The sequence below is a fragment of the Ipomoea nil genome, unplaced genomic scaffold, assembly GCF_001879475.1.
Source record: "Ipomoea nil cultivar Tokyo-kokei standard unplaced genomic scaffold, Asagao_1.1 scaffold1936, whole genome shotgun sequence".
In the NCBI taxonomy this organism is placed as follows: domain Eukaryota; kingdom Viridiplantae; phylum Streptophyta; class Magnoliopsida; order Solanales; family Convolvulaceae; genus Ipomoea; species Ipomoea nil.
Window position 1 is genome coordinate 1,370,251 of NW_017618364.1, and position 27,250 is coordinate 1,397,500.

At 35.0% G+C, this 27,250-nt stretch overlaps 1 protein-coding gene across 1 annotated transcript in view; it reads left to right on the forward strand.

Moving 5' to 3' along the window:
- The first annotated feature begins 315 nt into the window (after window positions 1-315).
- Window positions 316-27,250, forward strand: part of LOC109146616 (F-box/FBD/LRR-repeat protein At1g13570-like) — a 45,841-nt gene continuing 18,906 nt past the window's right edge. The window contains exons 1-6 of the mRNA XM_019294265.1: window positions 316-397; window positions 1,153-1,523; window positions 2,253-2,254; window positions 20,628-21,069; window positions 21,171-21,341; window positions 21,475-21,687. Of these exons, the coding sequence (XP_019149810.1) occupies window positions 1,164-1,523; window positions 2,253-2,254; window positions 20,628-21,069; window positions 21,171-21,341; window positions 21,475-21,687 (1,188 nt within the window). The 5' untranslated portion in view covers window positions 316-397; window positions 1,153-1,163. The remainder of the gene's footprint in view (window positions 398-1,152; window positions 1,524-2,252; window positions 2,255-20,627; window positions 21,070-21,170; window positions 21,342-21,474; window positions 21,688-27,250) is intronic.

The window sequence follows — 27,250 nt, forward strand, 5'->3', positions numbered from 1 at the left end:
ACGACTACCTTGGTGGTGTTCGTGCCCATGTTGTGCTTGTGAAGAGCTAGTCACGTGCTAGCTTGGTGCCCCCAATTTTATTTAAAAAAAAAAAAAGAGGCTTAATTCCAATTATTTAAGTTTGATGGCCCTAATTGCATATTTGTGTGTAATTCAGTAATCTATTTCGAACATTATTGTAATATATATGAGATGCCTATCCCATCCTTATTTTTACCGGGATTTATACGATGCCGTATATAAGGAGATTCTTTCAATTTCCGGACCCGATTGGAGTAGACGGTTAGGAACATAGCATTGATAACTGCTTTCTCTCAACTCAAACACTTCTCCGATTCGCCGTTTCGATAACTGCTTTCTCTCAAATCCAATCTACTGTGCGGCAGCGTGTTTGTATGTATGTATACATTCTTCCGGCTTTCCTTTCTCTCGCTGAAAGCTTCATACTGTGATTTACACAACTCGATCTTTCATCTTTTAAGGATAAATGTTTTATATGTGTTCATAGGGGCGATTGAAATTGAATAAGTGATGTTGAAATATTGTAGACTGTTTTTTTCTTCTATGCAGTTTTGATCGAATTAAAGATGGGGAATATAAGATCACCATTGGTGTTATTGTGAAAAAAATTGCATTTATTTATTGCGGATTAAAAATCATATCTCCCAGTTCAGGGTGCCTGCTTTATGAATTTTGGTTGATCCAAGTTCAATTTGTTGTCTAAAAATGTGCACTTTTTCCTGTACTAGTCACCTTGACAAAAACATAAAAAGTGATTTCTGTGTTGATATGTTCCTTCTTTTCTTTTAACTGGCAGAGTTTCATTGTAAAGTATTGTTTTTGTGGTATTGATGCATCTTCAGTTCTTCACTCTGCACAAGTGTGTCTTGAATTTTTTAAATGCTTGGGTGAACTAATCCTTTTACCTTAATCATGCTTCATGCTTATATAGCATAAATCTCGTACTGACTTCAATGGGTTAGGATAGGCACTCCGTCAAATTTTGTGTCTTCCATCTTTCAAATTTAGTATCTTCCCGCCTGCAGTTGAGGCTTGCAATTTACAATTACTAATTTACTATTGTCGATTTCACCCATCTTAAGGTTTTGTTAAATTTTAATTTTTTTGTTCTTTAATTTGCATATATTAAAGTTATTTGGATTATGGGGAGAAAACGTCAGCAGAGCGAGCAGCAGAGAGATAGAATCAGTGAACTCCCAGCACATATAGTTGACATGATTTTGGGGTTATTACCGATTGAACAAGCTGCTAGAATGACTGTTTTGTCTACCTTTTGGAGAGATATGTGGTTCAGTCTTACAAAGCTCCACTTTGACTTTATGTTTTTTGTTCGCATTCAGAGAAAATATTCCCATGCTTGCAGTGATATGGGGACCCAAACCACACAAGAGGAAAAGAAAAACAGTGATGTTTGGGTGGCTGCAGCTTTGTATGTAATCAACAAAGTCCTCAACCAGCACAATGGACTTATTCACACTTTTTTCATTGATTTTAAGGATCTCGTTAGGAACACGGTTAGGCCTCGGTCATTTGACTTGGATCAGTGGTTACTTTTTGTCACACGAAAAGGTGTTGAAGAAATTTACCTTAGTCTTATGGATGAAGATGAATACAGGCTTCCGAATTGCATATTTTCTTGCCCAACACTAAGGACATTGCATCTTAATAATGGAATCTCTGTTGAATCAATAAATGGCCATTGCACATTACCAAATTTCACATCACTTTGTTTTGATTATGTTGACTTTGATGGTGTTGATCTTCCGGTTCCGGTTGATTTTCCTATGCTCAAGAATCTCTCATTTATGAGATGTAATAACATGTCCAATGTGAACATTACTGCTAAAAAACTCGATAGTTTAACTATCAACGATTGCCATGTTTTCCAACTCCCTAGTAGCTTGGATTTGAGTTCTGTTCATACTCTTGATTTGGATAATTATTCTCTCACGGTATGTCAGTATCTTAGCCAGCCTCTATTTTATTTGATTAATTATTTATTTAAAGTATTTGTTAGGAACTAATCTAACTTCTTTTTTATTTGGTTTCAAAGGATTTTGTTAAAGGATGTACTAGAAGGGGACTGCAACCACAACCACTTGCACTAAATGTGGAATACTTGATACTGTTGGAAGTATCAGAAAGCACTTATTTGACCAGTGACGTTTCTTCAGAATTCATTCATTTGCTTCAAATATGCCCAAAATTATGTCAACTTGATTTAAATTTAGCGGTAATTTTCTTGATTCTAGTTGTTTTAATTATTATTGTTATTACTGTTTTTGTTGTTGTTGTTATTATTATTTTGCATTCCTTTATGCAATTTTGTTGTGTAAATGTTTTAACTTTTTTGTTTTTGCTTTTATGAAGATTTTTGATGGTTTTCCAAACAGCGATGAATTTCGTACTGTAGCTCAAAGTCTTAAAATGCTACAGTATTTGAAGCTGATTGAATTTGAAGCGTTTGAGGATTGTATTGTTTTCATCAAGGAGCTACTTGCTTGCTTTCCGGCACTTGAGGAGGTTGTCATCACTCGGTCACCAATGTGCTACAATGATGAGGACTTTGAAAAATACAAGGAGGAGCTTTTGCATTTTTCTTATGCCTCTACAAAAGTGAAAATAGTTATTATTGGCTAAGAATCTTATTGTATAGTACTTGTGTTCAATTGAGTTTGTGTCTTGATTCCATACCTTCTATATACATTTAAGTGATGTATACTTGTTAATTTGAGTATCCTTGTAGTTTTTCATTCTCACATAGCAGGTTAAGGTTAAATTTTGATTATGGTTTAATTGCAATACTTGGAATGACAAGCTAAGTTGTAACATGTTAGAAGGTTGTTAGCAAATGACTCTCGGCTACTCATTTTGAAATTCAAATGAATGGCTGAGTTGTGTTATTAGCCTGTATATATAGGCTACTATGTACAGCTTGTTTTCACTTCATTTTATGTAAGAAAAGATTTTCATTAAACATTTGGGGTATGTAATTTTCACTAATGAATATAAAATATTCAAAAAATTATTATTATTATTATTAATTTATTATTATTAATTGCTATAGTAATTATAATTATAATGATTGCTCTTTATTAAATTGATATATATATATATATATATATATATATATATATATATATATTGAATAGTATAAGATGTTTATTCTATATATTTATAGATTTTTAAAACTATTGAATACATCATTATAAATTTATAATGATTTCAATTTATATTTTTTATTTATATATGATAATGATAATTTTCTTTCAAAACTTTTATAATTTTAAATAGCTTTATGTACTGCAATTGGAAAAAAAAAAAAAAAACAAAAAAAAAAAAACAAAACAAAACAAAACAAAACAAATAATGATAATGGTCAAATAGAGTTAATACTCAAAATGGTCATTAATTATAGTGATTTTTTCAATTTCGTCCTAAAAATCTTTGTTGACCTAATGCAGTCTCAAGTTTTTGTGTTTTTTGGTCAATTTTGTCTTCCGTTTGTTATTATGTCAAATTGGTGTTAAATAATGAGACAATTCATTAATCTCAATATTGATATCTCTTTACTCTCAACCCTGTGAAGCGCGAAATCCCCCTTTCTTTTACGAATTACTCCTAGACTTGCAAATCAAATGTTATATTCGCAAGTTTGGGAGTAATTCGTAAAAGAAAGAGGAATTTCGCACTTCGCAAGTCTAGGAATATATAAAGAGATGCTAATATTGAAATTACTAAATTGTCTCCCTATTTAACACCAAATGGACGGAATTACAAACAGGGGACTAAATTGAGCAAAAACACAAAGCCTGAGACTACATTAGGTCACTAAAGTCGTTTAGGACGAAATTGAGAAAAATCATTATAGTCGATGACCATTTTAGGTATTAACTCTGGTCAAATATGTCATTCAACTATAGGTCGAAATGCAATTAGCCTCTTAAATTAAAAGAAAAAAAAAAAGCTTCAATTAGACATTTTACATTTTCATTTTTATGAAATTAAGTTAATTAACATGTTAGCTCTAGGTTCTACATAATTTTTTTTTTAATTTTAAAAATAATTAAAATAAAAAAAACATATTATTAATTCATATAAAGTAATTAAATTAAAATTAAAAAAACATATTATTAATTCATATAAAGTAATTAATTTTTAAAAAAAGTCGCCTCTGGCGACGGCTTCCCCATCCAACTAGACAGAGGCCTGCTTGAGTGCCTTGCTCTGTCATGTTGGATGGAGAAGCCAACAATTTGTATGTGTGTGTGTGTTTTTTTTTAAAAAAAATTTTAAAGTTAATTTAAAAAAATAAAAAATCAACCAAAAAGGGAATCAAGCACAACACAATTTAGAAACAAATATACAAAATTTAAGAACAAACACCAAAAAAGCAAGAGAATATCATACTTCAACAAAGCTAAATCTATGTCAAAGGGCGGTGTTGGTGAGGCTACATCAGTGTCGTTGTTGATCGTTTGTGAGCGAGAGGGTGATGGTAAGAAAGAGATGGGTAGACAGAGAGAGAGAAAGAAAGAGAGAGAGAGAGAGAGAGGATGTTATGGAATAAGAATTAGGGTTCGTTATAATGTACTATTTATTGGGTACGAAACTAGTTAGGGTTTTTGAATTAGGGAATTTCAATAGTAGGTGAGCCCACTCCTTAACAACGCATGCTCATGCGGCCTGCATCTTGCTAGGCCTCGAAATTCAAAATCCAACACTACCTTATTATGTGACGCAATGGCCCACATGTATATAATCAAAGTGTTATGTGCACATTTGAGAAAGTTGTTATATTCATGACAAATAGGGGCGTGAAAGAGATTTGTGGCCCGCGGGTCGGCCCTAACCCGCCCAACCATGGGGCGGGTTAGGGTAAAAAAATTTGGCTTGCAAGGAAGCGAGCCTCTCGAGCTTACATACGGGTTTACTTGTGTGAGCCGCGGGCCAACCTACTGGTCGTCAAATATTAAAAAATAATTATTTAAAAAAATAAAATGTTATAATTCATTATTACATACATATAAATATTTATACTTTTTAAACCATATTATACATTATTGTCCATTGAATTTTGTATAATATAAATATAAATTAATACTTTTACATAGAAACATTAGTATATGCTATGATTATAAATAAAACATTAAAACATCATTTTTCCTATTTTTATATTAAAATATAGTATGTAATACTATTACATTGTAGTATCTGTTCTTAACCTAGTGAAACACAAAGAACCAATAACGCCTCCACTGAGGCTCGAACTTATAATCTTCAAAATGAAAGTCTAATCCAAGTACCATTAGACCACTCAATCTAATATATGTTTATTTTTATTAAAAAGTAATTTTCTTTTTAAATTTTAAGCTAGCCCGCAAGGTTTGCCAACCTGCATGGGGCATGTTAGGACCAAAGAAATTTGGCCTACGATTTTCGAGGCCCGGCCCACCAAATTGCTATCCCACAGTGGGGTGGTCCGACATGTATGACAACCCTAATGACAAAGAAAAAGTTTGATGCTAATGAAAATTTTAAATTATTTATGTTGGAGTTTACACAATTACACATTTAATTGTGTCTTTAGCAACATAAAAATTGTTAGCACAATCTAGTTTTAATTAATATGCTTTGTTTTGCTAGCAATTACATAGTAGATGCATTAATTGTATAAGTATTTGGAGACGCAAATTATGCCCTGGACCCGTGTCCACAATGCATTGTAGACACGAGTCTAAAACAACACCGTTTTCAGGGAAAACGCGTCATTCCAGTTTAAAAAAAATGATTTTGTCTCGCCGTTAACGGCGTTATTCGTTTGTGCCATTATGAATGTACAGTTATGGGATTATGAATGTACAGTTATGGAATTATGAATGTACAGTTATGGAATTATGAATGTAAGTTATAAAATTATGAACACAGAGCTCTGACATTATGAACTTACAATTATGAACATATAGTGATAAAATTATGAACATAGAGCTCTAAAATTGTGAACATATGGAGCTTCGAAAATTATGAATTTACAGTTATTGAATTATGAATGTACAGTTACGGAATTATGAATGTACAGTTATGCAATTATGAATGTACAGTTATGGAATTAGGAATGTATAGTTATAGAACTATGACAGAGTTCTGACATTATGAACTTACAATATGAACATATAGTGATAAAATTATGAACATAGTGCTCTAAAATTGTGAACATAGAGTTTCGAAAATTATGAATTTACAGTTATTCAATTATGAATGTACAGTTACGGAATTATGAATGTACAGTTATGCAATTGTGAATGTACAGTTATGCAATTATGAACACAGAGCTCTGTCATTATGAACTTACAATTATAAACATATAATGATAAAATTATGAACATATACTCATATAACAAAGTGATATGAATTTTTATTTTTTATTTTTTTTTAAAAAAAAAAGTGAAAGAGAACGGTGCCACTAACGACACCATTACCGTGTCCAGCATGCATGCTGGACACGAGTCCATAGCATAACGATTGATTTGGAGATCTGTAGACCAATTGAAGCATCTTGTGTGATGGGCTCATAAGTTTGGGTTCAAACTTACAAAAACATATGCTTTTGCAAACTCATTCTAATTGTTTAAAAGATGAGTGGTTGAGAAGTTTTTAAAACTGTTTATAATTTTAATTTTAATTTTAATAAATTAATAATTTTTAAATGATTATTTATAACCGAAGCAAAGATGTAATACCCACTACTCTAGAAATAAATAAATAAATAAATATATATATATATATATATATATATATATATATATATATATATATATATATATGTTTATTAAATTAGGTCAACAAGTCAAAATTAAGATTATCTCTCTCTAGCATGACTAGGGTTTCGACTTGTTTCTAGGGTTTACCTAGTTTTTCCAGCGTTTTCTTGCTTTCTACGGTGATCCGGTGTGGTGTTACAGCTTGTTTTTACGAACATGAACAGCAGACAAGTAGAAGCTATCTAGCGCGTTGATTTGCGAACGTGAGCAGAAGATAATAGACGCTATCTGTTTACCAATGACTTCGACGAACGCGGGAGGTGGGGTAGCGGGAATAACAGCCCGATGGGCGGATCTTGTTCTTGAGGAGGAGAGCGACACGTTTGTGCCAGAAGCTGCGGATGGGGTGGAGGAGCAGGTTCCGGTGGAGGAGACATGGGTTCTGGTAGACCGCTTTCTAACGGAGAAAACGGTGAAAGTTGAATTTATGCGACAGGTTTTGGCTTCGGTGTGGCAACCGGTACGGGGGTGCAGGTGACGGAGGTAGAGCCAAGATTATTCCTGTTTGTGTTCTACCATTTAACTGATATGCAGTATGTGTTGGAGGAGGGTCCCTGGGCGTTCCAGAATCATACACTTGTTTGCAAGCAGCTCTCGGATGGGACGGTGCTGACTGATGTTATCTTGGACACGGTGGAGATGTGGGTGCAGTGCTATGACTTTCCGTTTGGTTATACGTCAGACAAGATTCTCGAGCAAATTGGAAATTTCTTGGGAGTTTTCATTAAATTGGATGATCGGTTTCTTGATGCGCCTTGGCTAACCTATTACCGTATACGTGTGGCAATTCCGGTAGACAAGCCATTGAAACGCAGAATGAGAATGTTGAAGCGTGACAAGACATATTGTTGGGTCAACTTCAGGTATGAAAGGTTTCATACTTTTTGTTTTTGTTGTGGAATGATGGGACATTCCTATAGATTTTGTCTCAAGGCCAGGAATGCAACAGGCCAGTGCAGCAGTTTCCATACAGTGATGATCTAAGGGCTGGAGGGGTGCGTGGACCGAGGGAGGTGGGTGGCCCATGGGTGGTACCATTGGGAGGAAAGCCGAAGGGTGAGAAACTGGTGAGGGAGGTGAGGGGAGAGAGGAGGGGGGTGATGGGGAGAATGTGGGTGGTGACCGAATGGGCTAGGAGGCAGTGCATGCCGTTGCAAAACGGAGGAGGGAGATGGATGGGGGTGTGGGGGTGGCCGAGTGGATGAGGGGGAGGATGTACCCATGACAGGCGTCCAAAAAAACTTGCTACTGGCGGGTGCTGCAGTGCAGACCCGCCCAACCCAATGAGTACATTGAGCTGGAACTGTCGTGGCTTGGGTAATCCACAGACAGTTCGGGAGATTGAGGGCATGGTGGCCCGTAAGAAACCCGATTTTGTATTTTTAATAGAAACCAAGGTTAACCGAGATCATGCAGAAAGACTGCGGATTAAGCTGGGTTTTGATGGATTGTTTTATGTTGACAATAATGGATTAAGTGGTGGTTTGGCGTTGTTATGGAGAGCGAATAATACAGCCAGGTTGATAGGTTATTCTGACAATCACGTAGATATTGAAGTGAGTGTACCGGGTTTTGATAAATGGAGAATGACAGGTTTTTATGGTTTTTCAAAGCGGCCGCAGAGAGGTGAATCGTGGGATCTGATTCGTTCATTGGCAAACAGATCGGATCTTCCGTGAGTAATGATTGGTGACTTTAATGACCTGTTGTTTCAAAATGAGAAACGATGAGGAAATCCACATCCGGACAATCTATTACGGGGTTTTGGAGAGACTATTGAGGATTGTGGCTTAATGCAGTTACCTATGTCAGGATATCCGTTTACCTGGGAAAAGGGGAAGGGAACACCGGACTGGATAGAAGAGCGTTCAGACAAAGTTTTGGCTACTCAGAGTTGGAGGGACCTGGTCATCACTGCAAATGTACAAAATATATTGACCCGAAAGTCGGATCATTCTGCTCTTTTCCTTGGGATTCTGAATCTTCGGGAAAGGAGGGGTGGTTTGAGAAAAGGGTTTCGGTTTGAGATGGCGTGGCTGCATGATGATGGTTGCAGGGATGTGGTTGAGAGGGCCTGGGGGGAAGGAAGGAACCGGGGTTTGCAAGGATGTATCTCGGTTTGTGGTGAACGGTTAACACGTTGGGGTGGAGATCGTTTCCATAAATTTGAAGAGCAAATAATGGCCCTAAGGAAAGAACAGTTGCATTTCAAGGGATGTACGGATCCGACATCTTTAGCTGAGTTCCGGAGACTAGAAGAATGCCTCACCCGTATTGAATTGCAGGAGGATACCTATTGGAGGCAGAGGGCCAAGCAGCACTGGCTCAAGGATGCGGACGCGGACGCGAACACGAAATTTTACCACAGGTATGCTTCTCTCCGAAAGAAGAAAAATACTGTTACTAGAATAATGAATGATGGTGGGGATTGGATTGAGGGGGTGCCCATGATGAATGTCATCTTGAATTACTACCGTGATATTTTTACCACGAATTCTCCTGTTCCTAATGTGGATTTTCTTGAGAATGTACAACCACGGGTAACGAATGCACAGAATATGCAGCTACTACGACCTTTTGAAGATAAGGAAGTTAAGGCTGCGTTATTTTCCATGTATCCGGATAAGGCACCAGGGCCTGACGGGATGAATCCGGGATTTTATCAACACTTTTGGGATGTGGTGGGTAATGATGTGACCACATATATTGTGAATTGTTTGAACACTAGAACATTGTCGGCTAGTCTAAATGATACGAATATTATTCTAATCCCAAAGAAAAAGAATCCGGAGAGGGTGTCTGACTATAGACCAATTGCGTTGAGTAATGTGGTCTATAGGATAATGGCAAAGGTTATCACTGCTCGAATGAAACCGTTAATGGGGAGTATTATATCTGACTCCCAGAGTGCATTTATAGCTGACAGGTTGATCACTGATAATATTTTGATTGCGGCGGAGGTAGGTCATTATTTGAACAGGAAGCAGTGTGGATTGGCAAGATGGGGGGCTTTGAAACTGGATATGACAAAAGCCTATGATCGGATGGAGTGGCCCTTTTTGCGGAAAATGCTTTTGATGTTGGGATTTGATGATAGGTGGGTAGAACTTTTGATGATGTGTATGACCACAGTGTCGTACAATGTGCTAGTGAATGGATCACGAACAAATCAGATTATCCCGACTCGTGGTTTAAGGCAAGGTGACCCTCTTTCGCCTTATCTTTTCATTATTTGTGCAGAAGGGCTATCATTGTTATTACAGCAGGCTCAAGCGAGAGGGGAAATACATGGTTGTAGGGTAGCTAGAGGTGCACCTGAAATATCACACCTATTCTTTGCTGATGATAGTCTGCTTTTCTTTAAAGCAAATGTTCAGGAAGCGGAAGTGATTAAATGCTGTTTGAAAGAATACGAGGATATGTCAGGACAGGCGGTTAACTATCACAAATCAAGTATTTGTTATAGTAAGAATACAAGGAATGATATAAGAGAAGAGATTGCCAATATATTGGGTGTGGTGCAAGCTTCGAATTTTGGAAAATATCTGGGACTTCCTTCTTTTGTGGGAAGGAATAGAAGAGCAGCATTCTCATATATCGAGGATAAAATAAGACAGAGGATTACCTCGTGGAACAAAAGGTTATTATCGCAAGCAGGAAAAGAAATATTGTTGAAAAGTGTGGCTCAAGCTATGCCTACCTTTTCAATGAGTGTCTTTTTACTGCCTATGAATTTGTGCACAGCCATTGAGCGGACCATGAACAGATATTGGTGGAGATCAAAGGATAATCAGGGTATTCATTGGAAGGCTTGGGATAAACTGTGTATTCCTAAGAAATATGGAGGTTTGGGATTTAGAGAACTGCGAGCTTTTAATCTTGCTATGTTGGGAAAGCAAGCGTGGCGATTCCTTACACAACCACAATCGTTGGCTTCGAGAGTTTACAAGGCCAGATACTACCCCAGAGGAACTTTTATGGATGCATTTCTAGGGAATAACCCAAGTTTTTGTTGGCGTAGTATTCTTGCGGCGCAGGAATTAGTTTCAGGGGGTGTTAGACGCAGAATTGGAAATGGTCAATCAACTTTAATATGGGACCAGCCTTGGTTGCATGATGATATTAACCCAACGATACAAACAGAAAAACCCCCCCAACTGGCACAGGCAAGGGTCATGGGGCTCATGGACCAACAAATAGGAACTTGGGATCAGGATATTCTCAAGGATATTTTTATACCTGAAGATGTGATACGAATATTAAAGGTACCTGTATCGCCAGACTATGAAGATTTGTGGTATTGGTATGGGGACCCGAGAGGGGAATATTCTGTCAAAGATAGATACAGGAGAATAATTGGTGACTATACTGGTCACATGGGGGGATTTGATAAATGGTTGAAATTGTGGAAGCTCAAAATCCCCCCGAAATGGAAAACATTTTTTGTGGAGAACTTTGAATGATATTTTGCCCACTAAGAATAACCTTCTTATGAGGAGAGTGGATATTGATCCAACTTGTGTTATGTGTGGACTCGTTCATGAAGATATAGTGCATTCTCTAATTACATGTGACTATACGGCTAACATTTGGGCACAATCCCACCTTCCAATCCCGAATAGTGTCACAAATATTTTTAGTGATTGGTTTAATGATTTGTTGAATATTTTAGATGATGAAGGGATTATTTATGCAGTGGCACTTCTATACTATATTTGGCGAACAAGAAATGGGGCTGTATGGGAGGCATACTTACCAAGGCCTCGGAAGGTGATAGCAATGGCAACCTCGGCGATGAATGCGTGGAAACTTGTCCACGCCGGAACCACGACTTCGACGACCAATATCACGACTGGCCATATGAATCTTGGAGAGCAAAATGCGCAGATGCAACCTGGAAGCCACGGGTTGATTGCTGCAAACACGAACAATCACATGCTGCCTTCTACTGCTACATCACGAATGCTACTGCCAGCCGCATCGCAAGCCACATCAAGCAATCCTCAACTGCCATTGAGACACCAATGTTATTTCGACGCTGCATATTCCCATCAAACGAACAAGGCAGGGGTTGGTGCAGTTATTCTCGACGGACAGGGTGGTTTCATCTCGGCTATGTCGGCACCAATAATAGACTGTTTTTCACCTCTTATGGCGGAAGCCTTTGCATGCAAGGAAGTTCTGTCTTGGTTAAGAGCACGTGGGGAAAGGTCTATCAAACTATTAACGGATTGTTTGACCCTACAACAATTTCTATCGTCTACGACACGCTCGTCGCGCTCATATCTGGGTTATGCTATTGATAGTTGCAAGACCAGTATGGTAGCTTTTGATTATTGCTCGCTTTATTATGTTCCTAGATTAGATAACTATTTAGCACACACTTTAGCATCTACAGCTTTTACTCATTCAGTTAGTATGTATTGGGATTCCGATCCACCAAACGCTATTTCAGCATATTTTGAATAAATGCCGAGCAGGCTCCTTTCAAAAAAAGGTCAACAAGTCAAAGCTTATTCAAATGGATATTAGATAAATTTATTAAATTGTCCCTCTTTATCCAAGCTTAAGGAATCCCTTTTATCTTGGAGGAACATATCATTTGAAAGAGGAAAAAACAAAAACAAGAGTATTAGCTAGAGAGATAGGGACGGAAAAACCTTGAAGCTTTGATCTCCATCTTCTTCAAGCTTAGATCTCAAAGCTATTGGAGTATTCTAGGTGAGTTTGACCTCCATATTTCACTCTTTTTGAGTTAGATTTATCATTGGAGCGCTAAGATTGATGTTTGAAAATATTAGGGATTTTGACACGGAGTATTTGGGGGAGCTAAATAGCTAAGATTTGGATGTTTTAGGTAACTGGTTAACTCTTCTCTCCTTATTTTGCAAAACTCATGACCTATTTTGGAATCTCTACAGCTTTGAATGCCCTTTCTAGGGTTAGTATGAGTTAAAAGTATTTTGGGCTATGCTATGTTTTTGAGCTGTTAAACTTGACTAAAGATATCCTTAGGCATGTCTAAGTTTGGATTTTGTGAATAAATGAACATGGCTATTTTTTTATTATATTTGTATATGTATGATTTGTACTAAGGTGTTTTGTTCTAAAAGAGGATAAGTAATAATTTTGACAATTATTAGTTTCCGATTTCATATCACTTTTGGATATGTACTTTGTTATGTGATTTTTAAGTAAATGGTTTTTGCTACATCGGGCTATTTGCTTATAAGAACTAGTTTGAATATTTGGTCAAACTCATGATGCAACCTACATTTTGTTGTTTGTTTTGTTCGTCTTGGAACGTTTCTAATTGCTCATTCCGAATCGTCGAGCTTGATTCATTCCGAATCGTCGAGTCTTTTGAATTATTTGTTGGAACGTTCCATCCGGCTCATTCTGAATCGTCGAATCTTTTTAGACCATTATACTGATAATGGCGTGTGCCACAGGATATAATGGTTGTTGTAGGTTGCCAATGAGTCATATGTTAAGGAATGCTTTGTGCTTTTGAAAGTATTGCATTATGAAATGATGTTGATGCCCATGTAGCTAAAGTTTTCTGTTTTGGGAACTTGTGTATAGTATGATGGAAGTATATTATGACCTTGATATAGTTTAAGGATTGAGTTTTGCATCTATTTATTACTCTAAAGCTTTTTGTATTCCATTGGGGTTACTTTATCATCCGGGGTTGAGATGAGTGCCACTTACTGGGCATTAGCTCATTATTTGTATTTTTCCCCATATTTCAAAAGTAGTTAAGGACATGTGAATAACAAGAGCACAAGTGGTGGGGTCTCGAATGTGAATTTTGAAACTAGGAGTCTTAGTCCTAGTATTGGAGCTTATCACGGATTTTGTTTATTTTGGATAATCCCTTTGACCCTTTGTATTTTTGGGTAACTGATGGTGTTTAGTTTTGGTACTTGTGATATATTTTGGACATACTACTCATGATTGTAAATATTTATGTGTGGATATTATGAGTTTTTGGGAAGAACTAGTTGCTTATATTTTCTCATTTTGGGTTGTGGAATTACTATGTATTCAAGTGTTTTTATGAAGGTTCCGACATATACGTGTGGTTAGGCTTCGTATTGTTACAGGTTGTTACGTAACGATACGGTCAGGTCACATCCTAGACGTGGGGCGTGACAGAGTTGGTATCAAAGCCTAGGTTTAAATCCTTAGTTGGTCAAGAAGTTAAGTTTGAATTTTTGCAAGATTAGGCTTTAACCTTGCAGATGATTTAAGCTTTGAGCAAGTTTTGGATGTGCTCTCCTAAATATTTTCGCTAATGTGGTCATACTTTCTTTGTTCTAAATTTAAGGAGTGATGCTTTACAAGGATTAAGAGGGGTGTTCCTACATGTGGTCGAACTCATCGAGTTAGGCTGTTGATAAATGTGTCGCCTATTCACTCTTCCATTTTATGTCGTCTTTGTCCTTTACCATATTCTCATGTTCCTATTTTACATCATTATCCTTTTCCCACTTTTTTTTTAATTTTTTTTATAACTTCTTAGTCAGTATACATTTTGTCTTCTCTGTCCCCTACCTATTTGTGCATTCTCTGTATTTGCACTATCTCACAACTAACCACTTCTCCACCAATGCAGAGTCAGACGCCATCACATACAGTCCAATACTTCCACCCCTATTATGGTGGCTCTTATTGAACCGTATAAACCTCCCTCTTAAAAAGCATTAAAAAAAAAACGGAAAAAAGTAACTTGACAACAAACACCAAATCTGTTCCCGGAACCCACCCCCTTGTTCCCACCCTCAATTTGCCGCCCTCACCCACCGGCGACACTCCAACGGAGTCCAAGCCAGTCGCGACCATCTACACCCAGGATCGGTCAATTTTTATTATCCAAAAAAAAAAAAAAAAACACAATAGCAATGACTACAAATATGCAATTTCACAAACATTCAATCCAATTTTGCAGGCAATCGATCAAAATAAAAACATAATAAAAAAAATAAAATGTTTTGCTTACTGAATCTACTCATTGCCTCAATAGATGCACGCCGTTGACTTCTTCTTGGTGTTCCGTCCGCCATAGATCCCGGTTGTGTAGTCGCCCCCACCTCTTCACCTAGTTGTCATTTGTGCTTCCGTTTTCCTCTCTGTTGATTGTGCAATGCCAACACCTTCCCTAGACTTCCACCGTTTTAACCCTACGCGTACAAACCCAGAGACTTCGTTCCTTCCTTTCTTGTCTTGCACAAACAATTATACAATTACCCTTTTACCCCCAATATTAATTACAACTACAATTACTTGTCTGATTTACTGCCCTTTTAATTTCTCTCCTTGTGAAATCGGCGCCGTTAGATGGTCTGATATGATGGATGCAATTTGTCCACAATCCTCAGCTAACACCCTCGCCTCACTTGAACCTCACCCTATATATATATATATGTGTGTGTGTGTGTGTGTGTGTGTGTGTGTGTGTGTGTGTGTGTGTGTGTGTGTGTGTGTGGTGCGAGGGGTGGAAAGAAGTTTGGGAAAGGGAATTCCCGGGGTTGTCGTTCTCAAGGGATGACAAGTAGGAGTTGATTAGCTCGTTCTACTTTTGGAAACTTAAGGGTTAGAATGCTAAGTTAGAAACAAAACGAACATTTCAACTAAACATGGGAAGGAAAAGGAAGAATCACACAAACGCAAGCACTTGGTTGAGTTAGTCTCTTCCGTTCCACGACCTTAGGATACACAACTCTAATAAGAGCAATCGGGATATGCCAATCAATGGAATTCTCACGGGGGTACTCGGCACAACGCTAAATCACGACAAACCTAGCCTCTCCTTCTACCTACGTCGGTGGAGGCATTTCATCGAACACTTAGTCTACCGCCCCTCCCGAACCTAGCCCTCTTGGATCGTAGGGTGGGGATGGTGAGACTAGGGGCTATGGTGATAGGGCAATCTCTTGCTCCTCTCTCCAAACTAATCCTTTGCCTAATTGTGGCGATCAATCAAACAAAGTCCAAACCGTTCAAGCTCAACACACAAGGATTCATTGAATACATAATCCACTTAGATCAAGGCAAACAATCCTAAGGTCATATGAACCTAGATCCTAACTCAACCAAGAAAATCTAGCTATTAATCATCATTGCAAACAAGAACCCTAAATCTAGCATGGATTTCAAGCAAGGAAAATAGAGAAACAAAGATTAAGAAAAGCTTTAAAAGTATTAAAGGAAGAGATTACCAAGCTAAGCAATTCCAATCTTCAATTACATAGTCATCAATCCAATCTAATAGCTTCTCTCTTCTCTCTCTAGTTCTACTCTACCTTCTCTCTAATCTAGAAATAAAATTCTGAAAAACTGTTTCTCCCTCTACCCTGACCTCTTTTAAACCTAAAATCGCGTAAGTGACGCGTCAACGCCGACCACAACGTACCGCACAACGCACGTTGTAGCGTGCGTTGATTTTTCTGGAAATTTGGGGCTTACCTTCTGTCTTACAACGCTGGTCACAACGCAAGTTGTGACATGCGTTGATCTTTCTGGAAATCCCAAGCTTAGCTTCATCTTCACAACGTCTGCCCAACGCACGTTGTAAGGTGCGTTGGCTGGCCCTGCTTGACTCTTTGTCCTTCTTGATTCCGGGATGCGCCATTTCGCCTTGTTTTCGATTGAATTCACCTGTAAAAGTATACTATCCGAAAGTATGGTACTCTTTTTTGAAACATAAAGGAAAACAAGCTTAAATGAACTCAAACTTAGACATGAACGATCAATTCTACCTTAAAATGGCCTATAAAATGACCTTCAAATAGGAGTTTTTGGCACTTATCAGTATGTATGTATGTATGTATGTGTATATATTTTATTTATATGTATTTATAACAATGATACGTTTGTCTAAAATGATACCCATAAATTGTTAACCTTCCATTAGTATATACTAGTATTTTCACAAGTGCGTTGCACTGAATGAATTTGTTATAATATATTAAGAATATTTGGATCGATATCCAACTATTTAAATTATAACATCAAATACAAAGTATTATATTGTGCAGTTGAAGATATGGTTTGAATCGTTTATGTTTGTTGATGTTATCATTGCTTGATTTCGAGCAAGTAATTGCTTAAATTAATAATTAATATGTAGATGTACGCATGTGGTGCTATAACTTTAGAGATTTATATATATAATTGTTTAGGATTTTTATAAATTGGGCAAATGTACTCGTTCTCTAGCAACGTAGTTAAAGTAATCAATTGCTATCATAATTCATTTGTATAAAAATATATATTTTTTGTCTAGATATATAGCAATTTTGTCATAGGAATTGTATTACACTATTTTATAATATAGAATAGGAATCTTAATGTAGAATTGTAGTACGAATAGGAAAGTAGGAAACAATATATATTCTATTAGAAATTGTATTACACTATTTTACAATATTACGCAAATCTTAATAGTATATGACTGTTTTGGGCGGGAAGTTAAAATGGAGGATTTTGTTTTTTTTTTTTATATATATAGTATAGATTAAATATTACCACAATTATATTTAATCATTTATCATATCCAAAATTCTTACTTTAACAATTATTAAGTATACCATAATTATTATGCAAATTATTAACTATACTTTTGATATAATATTAGTTTTAAAGTGATGAAATTAATATATATATATATATATATATATATATATATATATATATATATATATATATATATATATATATATATATATATATATATATATATATAGTATTATTCAAAAAATATTTCAAATTTTAATATTGACTATTAATATTGTGCATCAATTTTTGAGCATTACACATAGAAAAGATTAATATTACTATATATGTCAATAAAATAATGGCCCTGTTTGGTAAAAAATCGGCCTATAGGCCAATTTTGACTTATTTGACACTATTAATTGTTTGATTTAGTTAAAATATCAATATAAATGTTTGGTTAATTAACTTTTTGCAACTCCAAAAGGCTAAAATTCAAAAAGCTACTCCAAACAACTTTTTCAATTAGCTTTTTTTGAAAAGAAATTATACCAAACAGCTATCAGCTATCAGCTAACAGCTAATTTACCAAACACTTTTCTACAATCAGCTAATGTTATCAACTATTTATACTCTCTAATTAACACAATCAGCTAACAACAAACAGCTATCAGCTAACAGCCATTTTACCAATCAGGGTTCAAATTAGTCACTGAATTATACATCAATGAGTAATTTAGTCATCAAATTCAAAAAACTAAATTTCAAAGCTCCTATCATCGAAGTTCAATTTTGTAAACATTAATTTAGAATTATAATAGAGGTGTAATCACACTACATAGTAGTTGGCTGTTAATTTTGGTTTAATTGCATAATTTTAGTTTGTTCAAAGACTTGATTGCAATTGTTTTAAGTTCGATGACTTCATATTAATGTGTAATTCGGTGATTTATTTCAACTTTATTCTAATACTAGTTTTTTACGCGTATTGCGCAATTGGGATAATGACCAATGTTTTTTTTTTTTTAAATATGTACTTTAAAGTATATCAATGCAAGATTATATTAGAATTGTTCATGCATTGATAATTGAATGTTGAATTTGCGTATTTAAATATGTAATTCTAAGTTTATAATATAGTCAAGATTGATTATAATTGTCAATAAAATAATTGTATAGGTATAAGGGAGAACAAATAAAAATTAGGGCATAAAATATTAAATATATACTAATATTGAAGAGCCAACTGCTGATTGCCAGACAAGGACATTGCAAGGTAGTTTCTCATTTCAATTTGTTGTGTTTGATTTGAATACTTTTTTTTTGAATAAAGACATTTAGACACATAATTCTAAATTAAAGAAATGCATATGTATTATTTTTTGTTGTAACTTTTAAATTATTATTTTAATTTAATAAGAGTAAAATAGAGTACTAATTATGCTAACTTTGATTGGGATGAGGTTCGAACCTAAGACTTTTCTTATTGAAATCAATGAGTAAGTTAGGATAATCATATTCATTAAGGATAGGGAAAATGGCACTTTTTCCCCCTTTATTATATACTTATAGCACTTTTTCCTCCTAAATTATTTAAGTGGCAGTTTTTCCCCCTGATATATTAAATGGACATATTTACCCTTAAAATAAATATTTCATTTATTTTTCTTCTCCAACAAATTATAACCACGATTTGAAAAAAATGAAATACATTAAGTGTTGAATTTAGAATATTTTAAAAATAAAAAAATAAAATTTTAAAAGAAAGTTTGAACCAACCGTTCAAATTGTATTCAAAATCGTGAACCGACGGTTCAAAATAAAAATCAAATCGCGATTATATATACTTATATGTGAGAGTCAATATAAATGCGGAAAAAAACATACACTATTTGTAAATATTATAATTCTAATTTTAAGCTATTGCTAGTTGTTGTTCTGATTTGAACCTCCGGTTCACGGTTCAGGATTCATTTTTTTTTTTTCCAGTTCACGATTTTAATAAACGGAAACCCAAATATTGGGTTATGTTATGAATCATAACCGAAATTTTTTAATTTGATTGCTATAGTGTTTGGTTCAGTTCGAATCGAACCGTGGTCATCCCTACATATAAGCAATAATTTGTTGAAGAAGAGAAATAAATAAAATATTTGTTTTAAGGGTAGAAATGTACATTTAATATTATCAGGGGGAAAAACCGTCACTTTTATAATAATTGAGGGGGCAAATGTGAATGCATGAATAATTCAGGGGGAAAAAGTGTCATTTTCCCTTAAGGATAAATTAGGAAATCTTCAAAAAATTAAAATATGATTAATCTGAACCATTCATTTGATTAAAAAATTTGACCGTCCTTTTTTCTACCCATTATATGCTTAACTCTCTTGGGCTCTTAAATAAGATGTCTATCCCATCCTTATTTTTACAGGGATTTATACGATTGCTGCAAACGTCTCCCAACTCAAACACTTCTCCGTTTCGCCGTTTCGGTTACTGCTTTCTCTCAAATCCAATCTACTGTGCGCCAGAGTGTTTGTATTGTATGTATACATTCTTCCAGTTTTCCTTCCTCTCGCTGAAACTAGCTTCATTATCGTTTCTGTGTTGATATGTTCTTTCTTCAACATTAACTGACAGAGTTTCACTGTAGAGTATTGTTTTTGTGATATTGATGCATCTTAAGAAGTTTGTCTTTGATTTTTCAAATGTTTCCGTGAACTAATCCTTTTACCTTCATGCTTTCTATAGCATAAAGCTCATAATGACTTCTGTGGGTTAGCATTAAATTTTGCATCTTGCATCTTTCAAAATCAGTCTAATTATTAACTAACTATTTTCGATTTCACCAATCTTAAGGTTAAGTTTTGATTTTAATTTGTTTGTTCTTTAATTTGCATATATTTAAGTTATCTGGATTATGGGGAGAAAATGTCAGCGGAGGCAGCAGTTGAGAGATAGAATCAGTGAACTCCCTGTAAATATAATTGACATGATTTTGGGGTTCTTACCGATTAAACAAGCTGCTAGAATGGCTGTTTTATCTACCTTTTGGAGGGATATGTGGTTCAATCTTACACAGCTCAACTTTGACTCTAGGTTTCTTTCCCACATTATCAGAAAATATTCCCATGATATGAGGAACCAAACCACAAAGGAGCAAAGGAAAAACAGTGATATTTGGATATCTGCGGCTTTGTATGTAATCAACAAAGTCCTCAACCAGCACAATGGTCTTATCCGCAAATTTGTCATTGATTTTCAGGATCCCTTTGGTGACAGTAGGAAAACGCTTAGGTCCCGGTTGTTTGACTTAGACCAGTGGTTCCTTTTTGTCACACGAAAAGGTGTTGAAGAAATGGATCTTACTCTTATGGATGAAGATAGATACAGGTTGCCAAATTGCATATTTTCTTGCCTAACACTAAAGGGATTGCATATTAATGGAGTCTCTGTTGAATCAATAAATGCCCGCTGCACATTACCAAATGTCATTTCACTTTGTTTTGAGAATGTTGACTTTGATAGTGTTGATCTTCCAGTTCCAGTTGATTTTCCTATGCTCAAGAATCTCTCATTTATAAGTTGTGATAACCTGTCCAATTTGAACATTACTGCTCAAAAACTCGAGAATTTAACAATCAACAATTGTTGTATTTTTCAACTCTCTATTAACTCAGACTTAAGATCGGTTCGTACTCTTGATTTGGATAATTATGCACTCAAGGTATCTTAGCCAGACTTTTTTTTTTGTTTGGATAATTATTTATGTAAAGTATTTGTTAGGACTTAGGAAATGATCTAACTTCATTCTTTTTGGTTTTAAAGGAATTTGTTAAACGTTGTACTGGGAGGGGACTACAACCACAACCACTTGCACTAAATGTGGAATATTTGAGAGTATCAGAACACTCTTTTTTAAGGGATGACATTTCTTCTGCATTCATTCATTTGCTTCGAATGTGCCCAAAATTATGCCAACTTGATATAAGTTTATTGGTAATTTCCCTGTATTAATTCTTTAGTTGGTTTTAGCTGTTTCCATTATTGTTATTATTATTGTTTCTTCCATTCCTTAATACAATTTTGTTGTGTAAATGCTTTAACTTCTTTTTTTTTTCCTTCTATGAAGTTAATTGATGTTTTGGGTAAACTGTCCGAGGAATTTCATACTGTAGCTCAAGGACTTGAAATGCTTCACAATTTGAATGTGATAGAATTTGGGGTTGCGTACAAGGAGGATATTGTTTTCATCAAGGGACTGCTCCCTTTCTTTCCTGCACTTGAGGAGGTTGTCATTAGACGTTCAAATGTGTGCGAGTCTGATGAGGACTTTGAAAATTACAAGAAGGAACTTTTACGTTTTCCTTGTGCCTCCACAAAAACAAAAATATTTATTATCGACTAAGAATGTTATTGTACTTCTATTGAGTTTTTGTGTTGATTCCATACCGTATGTATAATTGTTAGTTTGAGTATCCTTGCAAGTTATCCTAATATATAATCTAATCTAAAAATATAATACGTCCCGAGGTTGGTTATATACCTAATTTATGTATGTTTTCTGTTAATTTTTTTTATACATTATGCTATAAAAATTGTATTATACAATTTTTTAGACAAAAATATCCTCATCGTTATAACTTCTATTATCTTTTTCCATTATTATTACCATGCACATGTATACACAATATATATTTTGTATATTCTTTAATGGTAATAATCTATATAGACATTATATATTTGATTAATATAAGAATTATGTTTGATTTCACTTAGATTTTAATTAAATGTTTTCATAATTGTAGTTAGTAATTTATCATATATAAAATTTTTACTTTAATAATATTAATCATACAATAATTATTACTCAAATTATCAAATATACTTTTAATATAATATGAATTTTACAACTATGATTTTTTTTTTTTTTAAAAAAACTATTATTTAAAAAAAAATATTTTAATATAATTAAAATTTTAACATCGAGTAATAATATTGGACATATATTTTTGTGCATCGCGCACATAAAATACTAGTATTCTCATATAAAATAAATCCAATTAAATTTTGGTTATTGTCATGATATTTAGGCAAATTATTGTGTCGACCATTGCAACAGAGTACTGTGTTGACCATAACAAAAAATACTTCTTATTTTTTTAGTACACACACACACACACACACACACACACACACACACATATATATATAGGTAAAAGGTCAGGTGTGAACTTCAGTTATCATGTGCACTTGTGCACTCTTACTGGTCATGCATTTGAACTGATCAATGGTCATGAATTAATGTGCACGTCGACCAGGTGCACCGCATCCCATTTAGTAATTTGTACACAAGGGGTATTTTGGTAGAATTCAATATATGCACGCACACGCACCAATATATGTGACCGAGTACTAGATTAGTATTATAAATATTTTATTTATTTATTGTAAAAATAAAGTATAAATTATATCAAAATTGTTTACATTATTTATAAACAAAATATAAATTTGGTTCATTTATATAGTTTTCAAATACGATGATTAAAATTTACTACTTTAAGGTATTGTGAAATATAATTTGAAGTATAATTTGTAATTATTTGCATTTATCAATTTTTTAATGTTGGACATAAATTTTCGCGCATCGCGTACAAAATGCTAGTATTATATATAAATATTATAATAATTAATAACCACCAACTCCTCAAGTCCTCAGACATCAACTCTAAGTCGTATGTCCCAACATTTGGTGTTTTAATAATTCTTATTTTTTATCTGGTCATCAAGTGAGCCAACTGAACAATCAGTCAGGCAAAAAATGAAACGTTAAAATAGTGGACTTTCACCAAAACTGAACCGAATCAAAATCGAACCGAACTCTAATATTAAACCGAATGGTTTAATATTTTTGAAACCGAAAAAACCGAAACCTGAAACACCCAGTCCTAGTACCTTGTGCTTGAGGGAGTATTAGGAGTTTATATAGTTAAGTTTGCTTATGATTCTCTATCCCAGTTTCTTCTCTTAAACTTCCTTATTATATATACATGTAATCTGTACATTGTAATTATTCATTCAATACACAACTGATGGATTATATGAACCTGGGGGTCCGGATTATACAACCCGAGTATATGTCGAATATAACAAATAAATTATAAAACGATAAATATTGCATTGAGCGTATAATGCCATTACAGAGGTTCGGGACGTGTAATAACGTTACAAGTGTTGTAGGAATGTAGGAGATGATTGAATAGGACAACGGGGAGTGTTTTTATACCCCCTACCGGACCGGGACCGAGTCACGCGGGAGGAGCCGCGGCCCGCGCCGCGGGACTCGCTCCACGCGAGGACCCGGTCTTTGGCCAAGCTCAGAGCTCGGCCAAGGTGCCGGCCATGGGCTCAGCCGAGCCCATGGGGTCAAGCCCGCGAGGGCGAGCCCGTGGAGGTCGGCTCGACGGCGAGCCGACCTCACGCCAAGCCAACCCCGGGTGTGCCGGCCGACCCCAGGCACGCTGGCCGACCCCGGGGTGCTGAGCCCATGCTGGCCGATCCCGGGGTGGTTCGTTACTCCGTGTGCATAGTAGCCGGGGACCCCGTGATAGGTAGACCTCTCCATGGTCTGTCCGGTCGCGTGCGTAGTCCACACGGTGCCGGGTGTGATCTGCTCCATATTGCTTCGCCTAGAGTTCGCTCCGTAATTATTCCATCAACAACTCTATTAGCTCTAATCCTTAATTCATAGTACTTTTCTACCTTACCAGATTTCACAATTTAGAGTGGGAACATTGCCGTGAAGGGTCAGTTCTCCTTGTCGCCGATTACTGCCTCCCTGCAATTCGCTGCTCCGATTACTGGTTTGTCTCAAATCCAATCTACTGTGTGCCAGCGTGTATATGTATGTATACATTCTTCCAGATTTCCTTTCTCTCACTAACCCTAGCTTCATATTGCGATTTACACAACTCTTTCAGCTTTTGACGATTAATGTTCAGTATATGGTCATAGAGCGATTGAAATTGAATGAAGTGAAGTCGAAGTATTCTTTACTTTTTTTCTTTTCCCCTGCAATTTTGTTAGAATTTTCTACTTGCTTCAGCACTTCATACTGTGTACACACCAGATGAAGCTCATCAATAAGATAACTTTTAATGTCCCCTTGTTTGAAAAACACCATTTGTGTCATTGTAGAAAATTGCATTTTATTTATTGCAGATTCGAAAACACCAATTTCAGGGAGGCTGCTTAATGAATTTTGGTTGAATGGTTGATCCAAGTTCAACTATTTGTCTATATTTGCACTTTTTCCTGTACTACTCACCTTGACGAACCAGTGATTTCTGTGTTGATATGTTCCTTCTTTTCCATTAACTGCCAAAGTTAAAAAGCATGTCTTTTATTTTTGAAATGTTTGGGTGCACTAATCCTTTTACCTTAACTTCATGTTTGTATAGCTTAAAGATTTTAACAACTTCAGTGGGTTAGGATAGGCACTCCATTAAATTTGGCATCTTACATCTTTCAAAATTGGCATCTTCCTGCCTGCAGTTGAGGCTTGGAATTTAATTACTAATTTACTATTGTCAATTTCACCATCTTAGGGTTATGTTTCAATTTTAATTTATTTCTTCTTTAATTTTCATATATTAAAGTTATCTAGATTATGGCATGAAGACGTCTGCAGAGAGATCAGAGAGATAGAATTAGTGAACTTCCGGTAGATATACTTGACAAGATTTTGAGTTACTTGCCGATTCAAGAAGCTGCAAGGATGGCCGTTTTGTCTACCTTCTGGAGAGATATTTGGTTCAGTCTTATAGAACTCAACTTTAATGCTGGGTTTTTTAAACACTTTAAGAAAAAACATTCCCATGCTCACAGTGATATCAGGACCCAAAACATATTGGGATATTTGTTGGTTTGTATGTAGTCAACAAAGTTCTTATCCAGCATAATGGGATTATTCGCAAGTTTGTCTTCAATTTTAACTTTTTGAATAGGAGCTACAGTAGGGAAACACTTAGGTCTCGGTCGTTTGATTTCGATCAATGGCTCCTTTTTGTCACACAAAAAGGTATTGAAGAAATACACTTTAGTCTTATGCCAGAAGATGAATACACTCTGCCGAATTGCATATTTTCTTGTCCAACACTCAGGAGATTGGATGTTTGTGGAGTCTCTATTGGACCAATAAATGACCTTTGCATATTACCAAATGTCACTTCACTATGTTTCAAAAAGGTTGTCTTTAATCCTAGAGATCATAGTTTAAGAATAGGTTGTTTTTGATTCTTTCTTTTTTTCCAAGTAATTATTTATTAGCAACTCATGTAACTTGATTTCTATTTGGTTTCAAAGGGTTTTGTTAAAGGATTTACTAGAAGGGGACTAGAACAACCGCTTGCAAACTTGATAAGGGTCCACCCGATTCGCTCCGAGAGGCACAGAAGCTGGCCCAAATAGAATCTAACCCAGGTTATTCTGAAATTTTTCCCCACAAAGGTTATTGTGATAAAGTTGGGTTTGGTTGGATTAATATGAAAATGTAATACTTATATGAACATGTTTTTGCAATTTCGCTCCTCGCTATGCAAGATCGCCCATTGTGCCAAACACTGAGACGTGCAATCTAAACATTTAACTGCCCATTGAAATGAAATTTTTATTACCAAATTTACCGAACTGATTGTTTTTATTTTTTTTTCAGTTGGTCGGTTAACCGAAAATTGTAATTAAATTTTGAAATTTTTAAAAAATTATAAATACAAATTAACAGTACCTAAGGATTAATGTTTAATATGTGTTCATATAGCGATTAGAATTTAATAATGTTATGTCGAAATATTGTTTACTTTTTCTTCTTCTCTGCAATTTTGTTGCTCATTAATAAGATGACTTTTTTTTTTCTCCCTTTATTTGAAAGGTGAAACTAACCTAGCATGGTTGTAAAAAATGGGGATTAAAGACAGTGAATTTGCAGATATTGTAAAAAGTTGCATTTACTTAATGAATTTTGGTTGAATGATTAATGCAAGTTCAACTTGTTGTCTTAATTTGCACTTTCCCCTGTATTATCCACCTCAGTGGCGGACCCAGAAAATCATCTGAGTGGGGGCGAATATTAAATGACGTTAGAAATGTCAATGATAAAATATCAAATAACCATAATAGGGTTAAAATACAAAATACATTATAAATTACAATATATTTATGAGAAAAATATGAATCATAATGCAAGTTCAACTTGTTGTCTTAATTTGCACGTTCCCCTGTATTATCCTCAGTGGCGGACCCAGAAAATCATCTGAGTGGGGACGAATATTAAATGACGTTAGAAATGTCAATGATAAAATATCAAACAACCATAATAGGGTTAAAATACAAAATACATTATAAATTACAATATATTTATGAGAAAAATATGAATCATAATCAATTAGATAAAATAATTGAATAACAATATATTCATAATTACTTTTAAATTTTAATTTCTTTTAGTAAGATCCATATTTCTAAATTAATTCGAATAAAATAAAGTATATTATAAACTTGTATACTACATTAATTAAATGATTTATAAAAACTAGACTAAAGGAGCATTTAATTTGTTAATTAAATGATTCATAAAAAGTAGACTAAAAATATTTAATTTATCTTGTGATGGAATGGAAGAGAAAAGATAATTAAAAGTGTTGCTAATGAGATTTGAACCCATGATAATTTAGAGTTCAACCAACTAAGCTACTCAAACTATTCAAATTTTTAACATAAATATGAATTTTACATAATATTTTATGGAGTTAATACCCAAAATCGTCCTCGACTATAGTGGTTTTTCTCAATTTCGTCCTAAACGACTTTGGTGACCTAATATCGTCCCAGACTTTTGTGTTTTGCGCAAT